Raw genomic sequence first — 13,708 nt, 5'->3', positions numbered from 1 at the left:
GGCTTCAGCATCTCTAATAAGGTGGCCAGCGTTTCACCATCCTCTGTGCCTGCCTCTGCTTTATTAACTGCACCAGAGCAGTATTAAGTTGGAGCACTGGGCCAGCGTGACCAGAAGGAGGAAAGAGGCTGCAGAGGGGATGGAGGGAAGAAGATACCAGGGCAGCATGGTAGAAGAGCAGCACTGGGAGATGGGAGGAGAGGATTGAAAACGGGTTCCAGCTGGGCTGATGCATGCAGCTCTGCAAAGACCTGCTGCTGGCAGTCAGGGAGGCAAAGGGTGTTTGGGGAGGGGGAGGCAGAGCCAGTCTTTGACCCTAATGTTGCTCTCTACTGGGCCTGTACTAGTCACTGCAAGCCCACACCAGCTCTGCACACACAGGGCGAGTGGCTGGCTGGAGCTTTGTTCTCTCCTGCACTGATTTCATGTCTTTTAAACCATGCTGAGCTCCAGCCTGTTCCCTCTCTCTGCCTTCACAAAACTTTTTTCCTATGCTCCTGGAGGAGGTATGTCCAGTACACCAGCTGTGCCTTGCCCGTTGCCTGGAGATAGGTCTCACCTGGGAGCAGGACAGTTGTGACCCAGGGAGACATAGGTGCAGTTTTTCTTTTCTGATTTACAGCCAAACCTATGTGGCAGACAGGTATTTATTTGATTAAACCCATGTGCCCCTGCAGATAGACTTGACTGGGGAACCTAGAGCTTTGCAGTCCAGACTGGAGGCTGATTTCTCAGTGTCCTGGATTAGGTGATGTGGGAGAGTATGTGATTTTACTTTGCTCCCAGAGGCTTCAGATACCTAAATTCCACATAACTCCCAGCTGAGGTGGAATTTGCACTGTCTGAACCTCACCCTCAGGCTTCTCTTCGATTCTCCATTTTGTTTCTCTTCTAAAGGTTATGTCTAGACGAGGGAAATGGCTCCTGACCCCCTCCTATTTGCTGGCTGCCTTCCCAGCGCCCAGGCCTCGAGGCAGTCTGCAAGGAGGAGCTGCTGCCAGCCCCCTGGTCCTGCTCTGCTCCCCCAAAGCCCCATGTCAGGGCTCCATACCATACCGCTCCAGACCCCTACTTCTGGCTTGTGCCCTCTCTTCTTCTCCCAGGTAATTGGGGATCTGGTGCTACCGATCCCAGATGAGATCGGAGCTGCCGAGAGCCAGCTCCACTCTCGCTTGGCAGAGCAGCAGTGCTGCGGGCTGGCAGATGGAAGGGCTGGGCGGTAGGCATGCCAGTTGGATCAGCACCCAGCCTGCGTGCGTGCAGATGGGGCGTTGTTGATGCGAATGGATCCTGACAGTATCCCGGTGCCAAGGTCTTGCTTGGTTCCCTGAGGCGCTGCCCTGCTCCTGCCCACTGGGACTGATCCCAGGGAGGGATGGTGATGGAGGAAGGCACCGGAGCAGTTCCCAGTTCTCTGGCCCTTTTTCCAGGGGAGGAGAGTGCCAAAAGCAGTTCCTCAAGCAATTTGCACCCTGATCTGTTCAAGGCGGATACAAAGCTGCTGTTCACTGTAAGAACCACAGGCAACCACAGGGGACCCTGCAGTACCATGGCAGGATCTGTTCCAGCCCTGCCCTTCGCTTGGGAGCTCCATCCATCCAGTGAGTAGATCAGCTCAAGTGAGGTGGTGGGTCCTGACCATGATGGAAAAGAACGGGGCTCTGGCACTGTGAGCGCTTCAGAGGCAGTCATTGCTTCTCATTTTGAACTCAGCGTCACCTATGGTAGGACTGGAGGCAAGCAGAGGAGGGATTGCACGTGCTTGCTGTTCCCAGGTGCTCTGCCTGTATCCCTCCCCTGCCCTGCCTTGCTGATGGCCTCCACCCCTGCCATGCCCTCGCTCCATAGTCTTGCCTCACACTCCTAACTGATGGATTTGCTGTAAACCTTCCTCCCTGCAACCCTGCTTCTGTCCCATAACTGCAGACTTATTGATGATCCCTGGGCCCAGCTATCAGAAGAAATGCCTTTGCAATTAAACCTGTCAGCCTAGAGGATACATCAGTGGAAGGGTGAGTGACTGGGAAGTGAACATAGGGCCATGGAAAGCCCTACCAGAGGTCTTATTACCAGGACCAGTTCCTCAACAACACAGCAGAATCAAAGCTTGCCACAGGGATCTAGGCACTGCACAACAGCAGGCAGGGAACTGTATCTTTACAATGCAATCTTTGTTCTTGTCCTTCCCCCACCAAGCAAGCATGACTGTAGCAGGGAAGTGTTGCTGACACATAATTCATCATTTTCAGTCGTGGTGATTTTGACAAGGATATTTTTCCCATAGTTTTCTTGAAACATCCTTGCTGCCTTAGCACACCAAACACTGTTCAGCTAGTAAGGTTCAGCTAGCATGGCTCGTCTCCTTCCTCGATGGGCTTTGGAGAAAGAGGGAGCCTGTTCATGACTGCAGAGGATCACTGATTTGAACTAGGCACCTTGCTCTGGTCTGCAGAGGCAGCGTTGGTTAGGATTTAGAGGTAGATCCTATGAAAGGGTGGTGAGGATACATGGCAGAAGGCAGCTCCCAGCGAGGCACCACATGAAATGCCACGGGGCCCAGGCAGCAAATGAATGAATGCTGCAGCAGTGACTTGGGTATCTTGGCAAAATGCCATGTTGCAACGAGTGCAAGACCTTGGTGCACTGATGCAGGTGAGTTGGGTTCGTACTTGCCTGAATATGAAAGGAAGGAGCAAGGTGTTGGATGGTGAATAGAACCTCTCAGGTTTTTAATTTCAAGATCGCCGTGACACTGTGTGTTCTCTTTCGATGCAGCTGGCTCAGAGAAGCACCATCCAAACCTTCATTCCTGTGCAGAAGATGGAGAAGGGCCTGCTGCTGGAGCACATCTTGCCCAACCTGAAAGTGCCTCAGAGCTACGAAGTTCGCCTGACGCCCATCACCAGCTTTGGGGCTGGGGACATGGCTGCCCGCATCATCCGGTACATGGAACGTAGGTGTCTCCTCCTCGGCCCTGGCTACGAGATCAGGCCCGAGCCTCTGGCGGTGGGTCAGGCCTAGGGACATGGGCATGTGTACACATTGTCTCCTGTGACCCTCAGGTGGATCTGTGTGCTGTATAAAGGTTTGATGGCATGGTGCAGCCACACTAGGCCACGTTTTGGCTGCTGCCATCAATGCAGAGAACCAGATAGAGACCTCTGAGGATCAATCTCTACTTATTCTTTGCTCAGCGACTCCAACAAATGCTCTGCACTCTGTGGGCATGAGAGCACCAAAACCCCAATCCCCAGTCAGGCCATCCTGCAGTCTCCTGTATCTCAGTGGTGTATTTTAGAGGATAGCCAGTGGACGCTACATATTAGCCACATGCCCATAAAAGCAAGAGGATTTCAAGAGGCTTCTTTCTTTCCAGATCTGAAAGAATTAAGGTCCTTTCCTAACTAGCAACTAGTAATCCTGTAGCTCTGTCCAACACCCTGAATCGCAGATCATCACGTTGATAGACATTGACCATGCTTTTTTCTCCATTATCCCAACAGCTCCCAGCTCACCGCATTCTCATAACCTTGTGATGTCTTGATTCCCCTCAGGAGTCTGGACCTGTATTTTAGCAGAAAGTATAGAGCCCCTTCCTGCTATGGTTGCCTGATTTCACAGAACCCTCTTGTCCTGGGGAGTCACACCACATCAAGTATCTCTAAGATACTTGTTTCAGACTTCCACAGTGTCTCAAACTACTTTGATGTCCCTCACAGATACCAAGCTTTAGCTGCCAGTGGGTGCTCCAGAAAGAAACTGCTTGGATACCAGAACAGTTCCCCTGTGCAGTCCCATGTTCACCACTTAGGTGGGATTTTCTTCTTCAGATTTGTTGCTGCTTGGATCAGTGAGCCAGCAGCTTGTTCCATCGCCAAGGCAGACACCAAGCACTGCTGTTTTGCAGGGGTGCTGTTAGGAGATTTGTACATCTATGACCTTTCTTGATGTGCTTGTTTTATTTTCAGGCTTTGATTGTAATTTGTGATTTGAGGGAGTACAAGCTGTTGTGACTTGCTGTTTTTCCATTTTCTTTTCCAGCAATCAGCTATCCCAACCCAACAGGTAAGCAACAAGACCTTTGTATTTATGTTCTGAATGTAATGCATGTTAGTCAAGTGCTCCAGCAGATCAGGCAAGCTGGAAAACAGCACTGACTTTGCAAAAATATTTTTCCCCAAAAAAAAAAACAGCATGAAATTTCGTACAGTAATAATGCTTCCAATAAGTAATGGCTTTCTTTTTTTTTTTTTTTTTTTTTTTTTTTTGCACCTTGAATTATTGCAAAGGCATATGCCAGAGACATACTTCCCATTTACACCTGGTATCTCTGTAACTGGGTAGGCTGTGAATTGGAACCCACCTTCCCCCTAATATTAGCAACCTGCATCCAGTAAGCAGATTATTCTACATCCTCCAAAATGTCTGTATTTAATGTCTGTAACCCCCATGTTCTTCTTGATTGGAAAGGGTACTGCTTGACACCTCTGCAGGCTGCTATGGAGCAGTCTCCAGCTCAGATATGGTTCCTCTTGCAAACTCTTTGAGCCCGGTTCCTATCTTCTTCCCCTCCAGTGTCATCTCTGTTTACTTGCTCATTTACCTTCCAGTCATTCCTGCCAAGGCAGCCTGACATTTAGATGCAGGCCCATCCTTAGTGAGCACCAGGAGCTCCCATTGATTTTGAGAGCAAAATACACAACATCTCCGAATGGTGGTCTTTAACAAGAACACGATGGTTTCCGTTGAGCATAAAAGAGGATTTCTAGCATGCTGTAAGTAGTGGTGGAGTGATCTCCAGGGGATGAAACAAAGTTCCTGTGCTTTGATTGCTGGATATCAGCCCAGGCAAAACTCTGGGGCAGAGATGGGCAGATTCCTTGCTGGTGGTCCACAGAGCTCATTCCATGTAAATGTTTTTTGTTGTTGTTGTTTTTCCCATTTTCAGCTGCTGAGTAAAAATTAAAAGAAGCTGAAACAGCATTCAGTAATCTTAGGTAGTAGGCTGTGTATAGGCAGGCAAATGTTATGCTGCACTGCAGAATACCAGTGGGTAGGAGGAGGTGGGACTGGACAGTAATTACAAGGAAATTGGGAGCAGGATTATCTTGTTAAGGCAGCCATGAGGCATTTGTTCACTCTCTGAGGATGATTTGATGCATCATACCTTACCTGAGAGCAGGAGCTTCTCACAGAGGCAGATGGAATTTGTAGCTGTAGTCCCTGGTTCCCTTTTCTTTGCTTTTCTCCACTTTCTGATCCTCCTCTAACGTTCTCCAGAGGGAACTCACTTGGAAACTCTGAACGTATTGCCAGGGACCCACTCCAGAATGTGTCCTTTGGCACTTGCTGGAGTAGGTGAGCATCCTGGCTCACTGGACGAAGTGTCAAAATCTGGCCTTTTGCCACTTGCTTTTACACTGCATGTATCACTGGTAATGCCAGGGCAACTTCGGTCTAATTGTGTCAATCTCCTTGGGGTCTTTGTAAGCTGAGCCTTCAGACTGCTCATCTGGGATTGCTTTGGCAGCTTGACTGAGACAAGAATGTTACGTGAAATTTGTGTATGGCAGAGGAGTACTCATCTACGCTTCTGTTTTCATGCAGTAAACCCAGCACTTAAGGTTTTTCCTCGATATGTTATCCAGCCTGTGCTGAACATTAGGACTGCTGGGCCAGTCATTAGGGTCTTGCCTCTGAGTTCACACCTTGAGATTGACTGCCTTAAAACTGCAGCCAGCACACTTGCTTTTAGAGATGCCCCTTCCTTTCAGACCTGCTACCATTGCAAATATGAGTTCAAAGCCTCTTAGCTCTGTCTCTGGGCCACAGCCCAGTTGCCAGCCTCTCAGCTCAGCATCATGGAAAGCCTTGCTACTGCCACTTTTTCCCCCTACTTCCCTTCCTACCACCAGCCCCAGGGGAAGGCGTTGGGAGGGGATTGCAAAGGTATCCTCACACTAGGCTTCCCAGCCAAATTCTGGGAGCAAACATTGAGAGCTCTCAAGTGAAAGGCAAAGATTGGATGATTAATGCCTCTGGCAGCCTGATCCAAGGGCATGCACAATGGTGATTAATTTACAAACTCTGAGAGTCACTTAATACAATTATTTCTTCATGCATTTTCTCTCCCAGCCTAATAAGATGTTAATGGCACTGGGGCAGGCATGCATGTGCCATGGTTACGGAGCCAGGTGCTAGGGTTATAAAGCAGAAGCAATCTAAAAGCAGAGGGAGTGAACAAAAGACATTGAAAATTTCACTTACTTAAAGGTTAGCAGTAAGACTGAATAACTCTTAAAAAACAGTTCATCTGGTTCTAGAAACCAGAATTTATCTTAAAAAAAAAAAAAAAAAAAAAAAAAAAACACTCTATTAGAGTTATCATATTTCTAAGGCTTTGTCTTTAATATCTCTTTAATATCTTTAATGTCATGTCTAAATTCCAGTGCTGGAGAATCTGTTCTGTTCTTCTTGCTTTGACCCTGCAATTTCATTTGGATATAGCCTTCACGTTCTAACCCAAACACTGCAGTGCCACCAGTTCCTTGTATCACAATGGCAAATGGGATTGTACAGGCCATATTATCCCAGCGTGGTAGATGGGGATATTAAAGCACATAGTGTTCTAGTGTGACCCAAACAGTATTGTATTGTGAAGCTTTCTTCCATTACTGGTTATAAATGCTTTAGAAACTTATCAAGGAAAATTTTGTTACATGCTGCTTCTTAAATCCCAGAGTACTTTGAGGTCACAATCCAGTTTGCATTGTCTTCATATTCTAGTTGAGAAAGTGATCTCCAGTGACAGGCTGTGGGTCACACTGTGGGTCTGTAACAGAGCTGAGGCTCGGATCATGGTCCCTTGTGCTCTAAGCCAGTTTCAGCCGTCAGAGCACAGCTAAATGATGAAAGCAATTTTATTCGAATGAGCTTCCATCTGCTATTCACCCATAGTTTGCAGCTAGGATCATATTATTATTTTTTGTATGCATTCATCTGGCAGTCAGAATTTCAGGGCCAGGAATGGCTTCTCCCTAAGGACTTGAAATGAAAACCTCCATTATGTTTCTCAAGAAGGTAAAGCAACGAGAAATGCTAATAGCCACGGCTGAGGGTCTCTCCCTTGGGGATGCAGGGAGGTGCCTGTAACCAGGAGCAAACATCTCTGCACTTTGAGCTGCTGCCACTGCAAAGCCTGCCAAGGAAATCTGTTTGGTGAAGACAGCACTAACTCCAGCCTTTGAGGAACCAGCTCCCTTGCTACTTCCACCTCGCCTCTAACAATCCAGAGAACAACTTCTGTGTTCAATATTTAAAGCCCCTGATTAATTTTTAAACAGGAAGGTTCCTTTGCTCCACAGTGCTGAGCCAGGATCCCTGGCAGATGGTGTGAGCCTGAAAGAAGATTTGCTTCACACAGACAAGGTCAGCAGTTAGATCACTGCTGTGGCCTCTGAGACACAGTGGGTCATTGAAAGGTTTGCTTTTCAGATGGATCTGCCAGTTTTCTCCCAGTCAGCATTGCTGATAACCATCCAGAGGTGACATACTGGTGGTGTCCCAAACCACACTGAACATATCCAAGTCATTCTGGGCATCTCCACTTCTAGCCTGGAGAAACAGCAGAGCTTCTGCCTTCCTGTGGTTTGTTTTAAACCAAAGGACCAGGAGTCAGAACACCTGGGTTCTGTTTCCAGCTTTAGAACTGCCTGCTGTGACCTTAAATGTGTCTGCCTATATTTTTGTGCATCTGTTTCCCCACGTGTAATGCAAGAGATATATAAAGAGAGGCATTGCTTCTTTGTGGAGATATTGAGAAGCCTTGTTCATAAGTTGCTGCAAAGTGCCTTGAGATCCCAAGCCAAGCAGAGGCAACATGCTGTAGTTAAACTCCCCCACAGCAGAAGGTGTTGCAAGTAAGCCTGATCCTGCTGTGGTGCCCAGGGTCCTCCTCCCCTTTGTGATCTCTGCTGGAAGCATTGCCTTTTGAAATTGCTGCATCTGAGCGAGAGGAGAGGATGGAGTCAGGGCCCTGTTTTGGCATTCAAGGAGCTAGGGGTCCGTAGCACACTATGCCTTGTCCTGTGGCAGGTGTCCCACATGCAGCAGTAAGTGCAGCCTCTTCCTACCATCTGCAAGCTTTCAAGTCCTCTTCCCATGGGTGTGTGGGACTTCTTATACAGCAGGCCATCATCTGGCACTTATAAGACAAGAACACTGTCCTTTTGTCTTGCAGAGATCTGTTTTTTTCTCTCTCCCCAAGCTGAGTCTTTTGACCACCTTCTCTCACATCTCCACCTGAACTTGGGCTTTCTCCCTAGCCTCCTTCTCCTTTGGTTTCTGTGGTTTTTTCTTTGTGGGTTTGCTCCCTCTCAGTCAGTTGCCTCTGTGTTACATATTTCAGCTCTGATTTCTATCTGATATTCCCTATAAAGTGAATTTTGTGCTGGGGAAAGATGTTACCTTCCTCCTCTGAAGGTCCACAAGCACGACAGCGTCAGAGGTGCAAACCCTCCCTGTCCCACAACCTTTGATTGCGAAAGGACAGTCAAGGTAGATTCTGCTGTGTCGAGCAATGCCATTGTAAGAGAAAACTCTTGTCTTCTGACTGCAGCCAGCATCCTATAAGCTAGAGCCACGCAAATGTTGGTTTTCAGTCTGAGAGAGACAAGCCAGGGGTGCTAGACTACGCCAGCAACATCAGAAAGCTTGTGGGCTCCAGCGCCTCCTCTGAGGTTCCTGCTACAGCCAGGGGTGCCCTCCTCTCAGCCACGAGGGCCAGGGAAGGACCCTTAGAAGCTGTTTTCTCACCCTTTTCCCCCTCCTTCTCCTTGTGCTAGGGATGATAGAGCCCCTCTGGCCTGTTTTATTGCTGGGCTTCAGCCCCTGCAGGCATCTGCCCCATCCGATCCTGCCTGTAGCTCCAGCCGCCACGTGGCCTCCGGCGCCCGGCACTGCACTGTGGAGCAGCGGCTAATTTGGATTAGGATGCTAATTAGAAATGAGCAGATTGAACGGAAAGCACTTAGCCAGGGTTAATCAGCAGTTAAGTGGACAGCCCAGCCAAGCTCCCTATGGCTGTGCTCAGCTCGCAGGAGCGGTGTTTCCTGCTGAGCTAGAAGAAAAACCAGCTGCCCCGATCCATGAACCAAGCCCTTGGTTTGCAGCAGTGTCCAACCACTTCATGGGCCATGGGAGGACACTGCCTCCTCTTTTCTGACTGCTTTGGTGGGGGAGCTAGGCAAGAAGGACAGAGCATAGAGCCCCTGGGTTCCTGCCACAGGGGCGTGCAAGTTTTTGATGTCTGTGCGGCAGACAGTTGTTTTCTTTCACAAATCAGAGGAGCTTTAGCTGTGAGGTAGGAGCTGGGAGGTGTAGCATCTCAGAGTCAAGGTGCTGTTCATTTCATGGCTGGTCTCTTCTCTCTGGTACAAGAAGGCAGTTTTGGGGGTGCATGGTAGGTATGAGAAGCTCCACCAACACAACATACCATGTCTCAAGCTTTTCACCCTGGTCTTGGAGGAAACTTCCCTTCCCCATCCCATCATTGGCACCCAGCACATAGGTTGCTGACCCTGCTCTGTCCTACACGTCCTGCTAGAGCCACCCATGCTCAGACAGAAAGCCTGAGGTGTCCTGCTCAGGAACAAGAGCAAACAACACCTGAGGATGGAGGAATGCAGGAGCCCAGGCAGGTATTCAGGCTTCTCTTCATCTGGCCATGACAGCAGGAACAGGATGAGGGTAAACCCCAAAGAGTTGAATCACACATCATCATGCCATGGATGAGGTTTCTAACAAATCTGAAGTCCTCAGAAAGAACGTTTTTCATTTCTGCGTGTTCTTTCATGGATTTTAGTTACCTTATCTTCCAGTTTCATAGCACAAACTCTTGGCTCTAACATAAAGGCAGAAGATAGAGATCTGTGCTTGCTGTGTCTGCACCACTTACAAGCTCTGAGATCCCACTCTCAGCTCATTCCCCAGTTCTGATTTCTGCCCATGGATCTTTCAAAAACACAGAACAATTTTCATAACCGAACTTGGACTTATTTTCTTTCTTTTCTGCCTGTTTTCCCTATCCTTCTCCAACCATATTAGCAGTGCAAGGCTTGTCCTTTGCCTTTGGTTTTGTGGCTCAGGAAGTACCTTTTCACCACAAAGGGCAGACAAAAGACCATCTTCAGTCTGGTCAAGCCCAATTCACACTGTTCTTTTTAAGTCTATATTGGGTCATGCCTATGTCCCAGGTTTTTCACCTGCCTTATAATATTGCCATAAGGTGTGACCGTCTTGTGGTAGCAGTAGAAGGAAGCCCTTTTGCATGGGTGTTTGATCCTACATAAAAACCCTTTGCCTGCATAGCTTACTTTGTTAGGTAAACCAGCATAAGGTGCAATAGCAAATGTGTCTCTTAGCTGGTATAAATTGAATGTGCTGTAGCTAAATGACACATTTGTAGCGCTGAGCTGACCTCTTCTCCACAGCTGATTTTTTCATGTGTGCCATAGTTTAGTTTAATACATAGACCAAAGTGGGGGTCATCGTCTCGCACTTTCTCCTCTCTCCTGGGGAAATTATTCTACCATCAAGTTGTTCTGGTTTAAAAGCCCTTGTGGCCTGTTTGCCTTCTGTGCTCCTCTTTACATTTTTGCCCTCCTCTACGTCTGCTCCCTGAGACCTCCCAGCAGAACCTCTCTTTCTCTTTAGTCCTCTTAGCCGTACTCTATTTTGCCAGATCATTGCATCCATCAGCCTGGATTAACCCTTCCATAATCACACTAATCACAGAAATTTTCCTTTCCAGCCTCCTCCTGGGGCCGGGGGCTGCCCATCTGTCCTCTGCTCCACACAGAGCCGCAGCGGTGCTGCAGCAGCAGCATGTGCCCTCCTCAAGCAGCCAGGCAGCCTCGGCGAGGAGGTTTGAGAAGCTGCAGCTGACCATCTCCTGTCCTCCCTGCAGATAACACCTGCCGCTTCGAGGACGAGAAGATCTGTGGCTTCGTGCAGGACAAGATGGACAACTTCGACTGGACGCGGCAGAACGCCCTGACCCAGAACCCCAAGCGCACCGTCAACACAGGGCCCCCCACGGACATCAGCGGTACGCCGGAGGGTAGGCACACTTCTGGGTTTCTTCTGGCTCGGCCCTGGAGGTGAGGCACACACCACTGCTCGTCGGGAGTCCTGAGACTCTGGGAGCCAGCGGAGCGCTGATCTGCTTTCCGCACACACACTTCTCCTCCGCACAGGGTGCAGGGAGCAGGCGGTTAATTTGCATGTTACTGATTGGCACTAAACACACAATTAAAACGCCCACGACTTTGTTTAAGGGAATAGTGTGAGCATTAGTTCTTGTTACCAGCTAATTGCCTACTGCCTAATGTCCTTGTCCCGTCTGATGCTTGTTTTGAAGTCAAAAAAGGATAAACAACTAGGAGAACGTTTCTAACACCTAGAAATCACCCTGCTGGTTTTAGACAGCTGTTTCCTCAAAGAAGGCTTCAGTGGGGCAACCAGATCTCCTCGGTATTAAACAGCAGCACGGGGAATGAGGCTGGGGGAGGTGACACTCACCAGGTGCCTCACCCCTGGCTGGAGGAGAATGGTGTTACGTACTGCTCACACGAGCTGCGCATGGGGTACACACTCCGGATTTAGCTGAGTATTACTTTTCCCTTTCTGTAATAAGGAAAGTACATTTGTATGCAAGCACAACTCTCTGAACTCAGAAAAAAAAAATAATAAAAGGGAAACATCCAGTGGCCAGCTAAGAAAATGGCTTTTCCTGTTAGCGTTCAGTATGCCAGCCTGATCCAGCATTGAAAATGATGCCAACAAATCAAGTAGCTAATCTATTCCGCCCTGGGTTGTTAGCAACTACTTTGGTATTGTTCTCTTTAGATAACAATGTTGTTTAGGCCAAATGTATTGAATGCTCTCTCCTTCTGCTTGAGGCCGAGAAATTAGACTGGGTTGGTTTCACCATCCCCTTTCTGCTTTCCTTCTTGCCAGCCAGCTCTGGGGCTCCTTGTGCTGCAGGAGCAGGGTTCATTTTGCCCCCAGACAGAGGTGTGCATGCATGTTCGGGGACTCATCAGCTGCATGCATTAACATGGGTTCTGCCAATCCCATCAGGGAGAACACCTGCAGATATTCTAGGAATATTGCTGGCTGGGATCACAACTGAATGGTCCCAGCCTCCAGCATCCCCCCACTTGCAGGGCAGGAGATGCCGTGTGTGCTGCCTTTCCCCACCTTTCCCTCTCCTTGTATAGGTTATTACATGTTCATCGAGGCATCTCGGCCCCGGGTGACAGGAGACAAAGCCCGGCTGATCAGCCCTCTCTACAACATTACGGCCAAGTACTACTGTGTCTCCTTCTACTACCACATGTACGGCAAGCACATCGGTGAGTACCGTCTGGGGACGGGTAGCCCCAGCCTGGATCAGGGTGTCAGGGAAGACCTCCAGCCTCAGCTCCACCAGCCACGATTGCAGCCAGCGATTTGGGTGGGTGGGAGTCTCGCTCCAGTGCTCAAAGCAGCGGGATGGTCTTCAGATGGTTATCCCTTACCCACAGCTTAGCAGTGCTAGGATTGTGTGGCTGCTGCAGCCTGTCCTCGGGACGGTTTCCTGAAGTCAGCCATCACGCCTTCCCCTCTGGTTCATGCCTTCTCTGGCACAGGCCCCCCCCTACCCTCCACAAAAAAAAAGAGCATTGCAGCTGCTTTCATGTGCTTCTCCCTCACACGGCCACAGCCACCTTGCTCTAGACAGTGGGGTGTCAGAGAGGAGATGGAGGTGGAGGCACTCTATGGGACTGGAGGGCTCTGTGGTGGCCACAGCTATTTTGGAATGGTCAGGATGTGCATGCCAGGGCAAAGCTGTGCCCAGGGGCTCCCTGCTCTGCCTGGCTCCTTCCTCTCCAACCGTAAGCCTACAAGCGCAGCGAGCGCCACAGAAGTGCCTGGCACACTAATGAGTTTCCATATCCAGTCAAGGAGCAATTGCTAATTCGTCACCTCTTGATTATAATTTCATTAATTTGAATAATAGATGCACTCTTCCCACAGCACGCTGGGTTATTAATCACCTGCTGGACTGGAGCCTGACTGAAAAATCAGGGCCCAGGCAGGAATGTGTCCGCCCTTCAATAAACGGGGTTAATTAACAGCTCTCTGCCTCAGCACCGTGGATGGCATTGGGAGGGAGCACACTCCCGAGTCCGGCCATCACGTCCCTGTGCATGTGTGGCTGAGCAGAGAGTTTAAGCTGTAAAATCTTCTTGTCTCAGTGGGGGCTAGGCTGAAACCCTGACCCCGAGGGTGCCAGCGGTAAGGGATGGATTGCGGTTCACTGAGCAGGTCTCCATCTCTGTCTTTGCTAAGAGGACCCGTGTTTGCTTTCTGCAGTCAGAGGTGTTTTCTGCCAGGTCAGAGGTGTTTCCACATACCTGTATTTCTCCTGCAGATGGGCTGCTCTGTGCTGCCTTCATGCTGGCAGGTTACTCAGGCTGTTGGTACAGGTTGACAGCAGGTTTTCCTGGGCTTGCTTAGCTGACAGAGTCCAGCTGCTAACGCTGGCTGGCAAATTCCCTTTTCTCTACCATTTTCCTTTGTGGTCAGTTGGCTTTGCTGCCTAATGCCCACCTGTTTTCTCCTGGCATTTTTGTAAGGGATTCAGGTTTCTGTGACTGCAATC

The 13,708-nt window shown here is 49.2% G+C and overlaps 1 protein-coding gene across 1 annotated transcript in view; it reads left to right on the top strand.

The window, feature by feature from the left end:
* The window catches only part of MDGA1 (MAM domain containing glycosylphosphatidylinositol anchor 1), a gene marked incomplete at its 5' end in the record, with an annotated part of 132,499 nt that overhangs the window by 102,765 nt on the left and 16,026 nt on the right, over window positions 1-13,708 (top strand). Inside the window, 4 exons of the mRNA XM_082755484.1 lie at window positions 2,776-2,953; window positions 4,042-4,065; window positions 10,967-11,119; window positions 12,282-12,416. Of these exons, the coding sequence (XP_082611610.1) occupies window positions 2,776-2,953; window positions 4,042-4,065; window positions 10,967-11,119; window positions 12,282-12,416 (490 nt within the window). The remainder of the gene's footprint in view (window positions 1-2,775; window positions 2,954-4,041; window positions 4,066-10,966; window positions 11,120-12,281; window positions 12,417-13,708) is intronic.

Source organism: Aythya marila (assembly GCF_965140915.1).
Source record: "Aythya marila genome assembly, chromosome: 3".
NCBI lineage: Eukaryota > Metazoa > Chordata > Aves > Anseriformes > Anatidae > Aythya > Aythya marila.
Note: the sequence above shows the minus strand (reverse complement) of the source record. Positions and strands in the feature narration are given on the sequence as shown.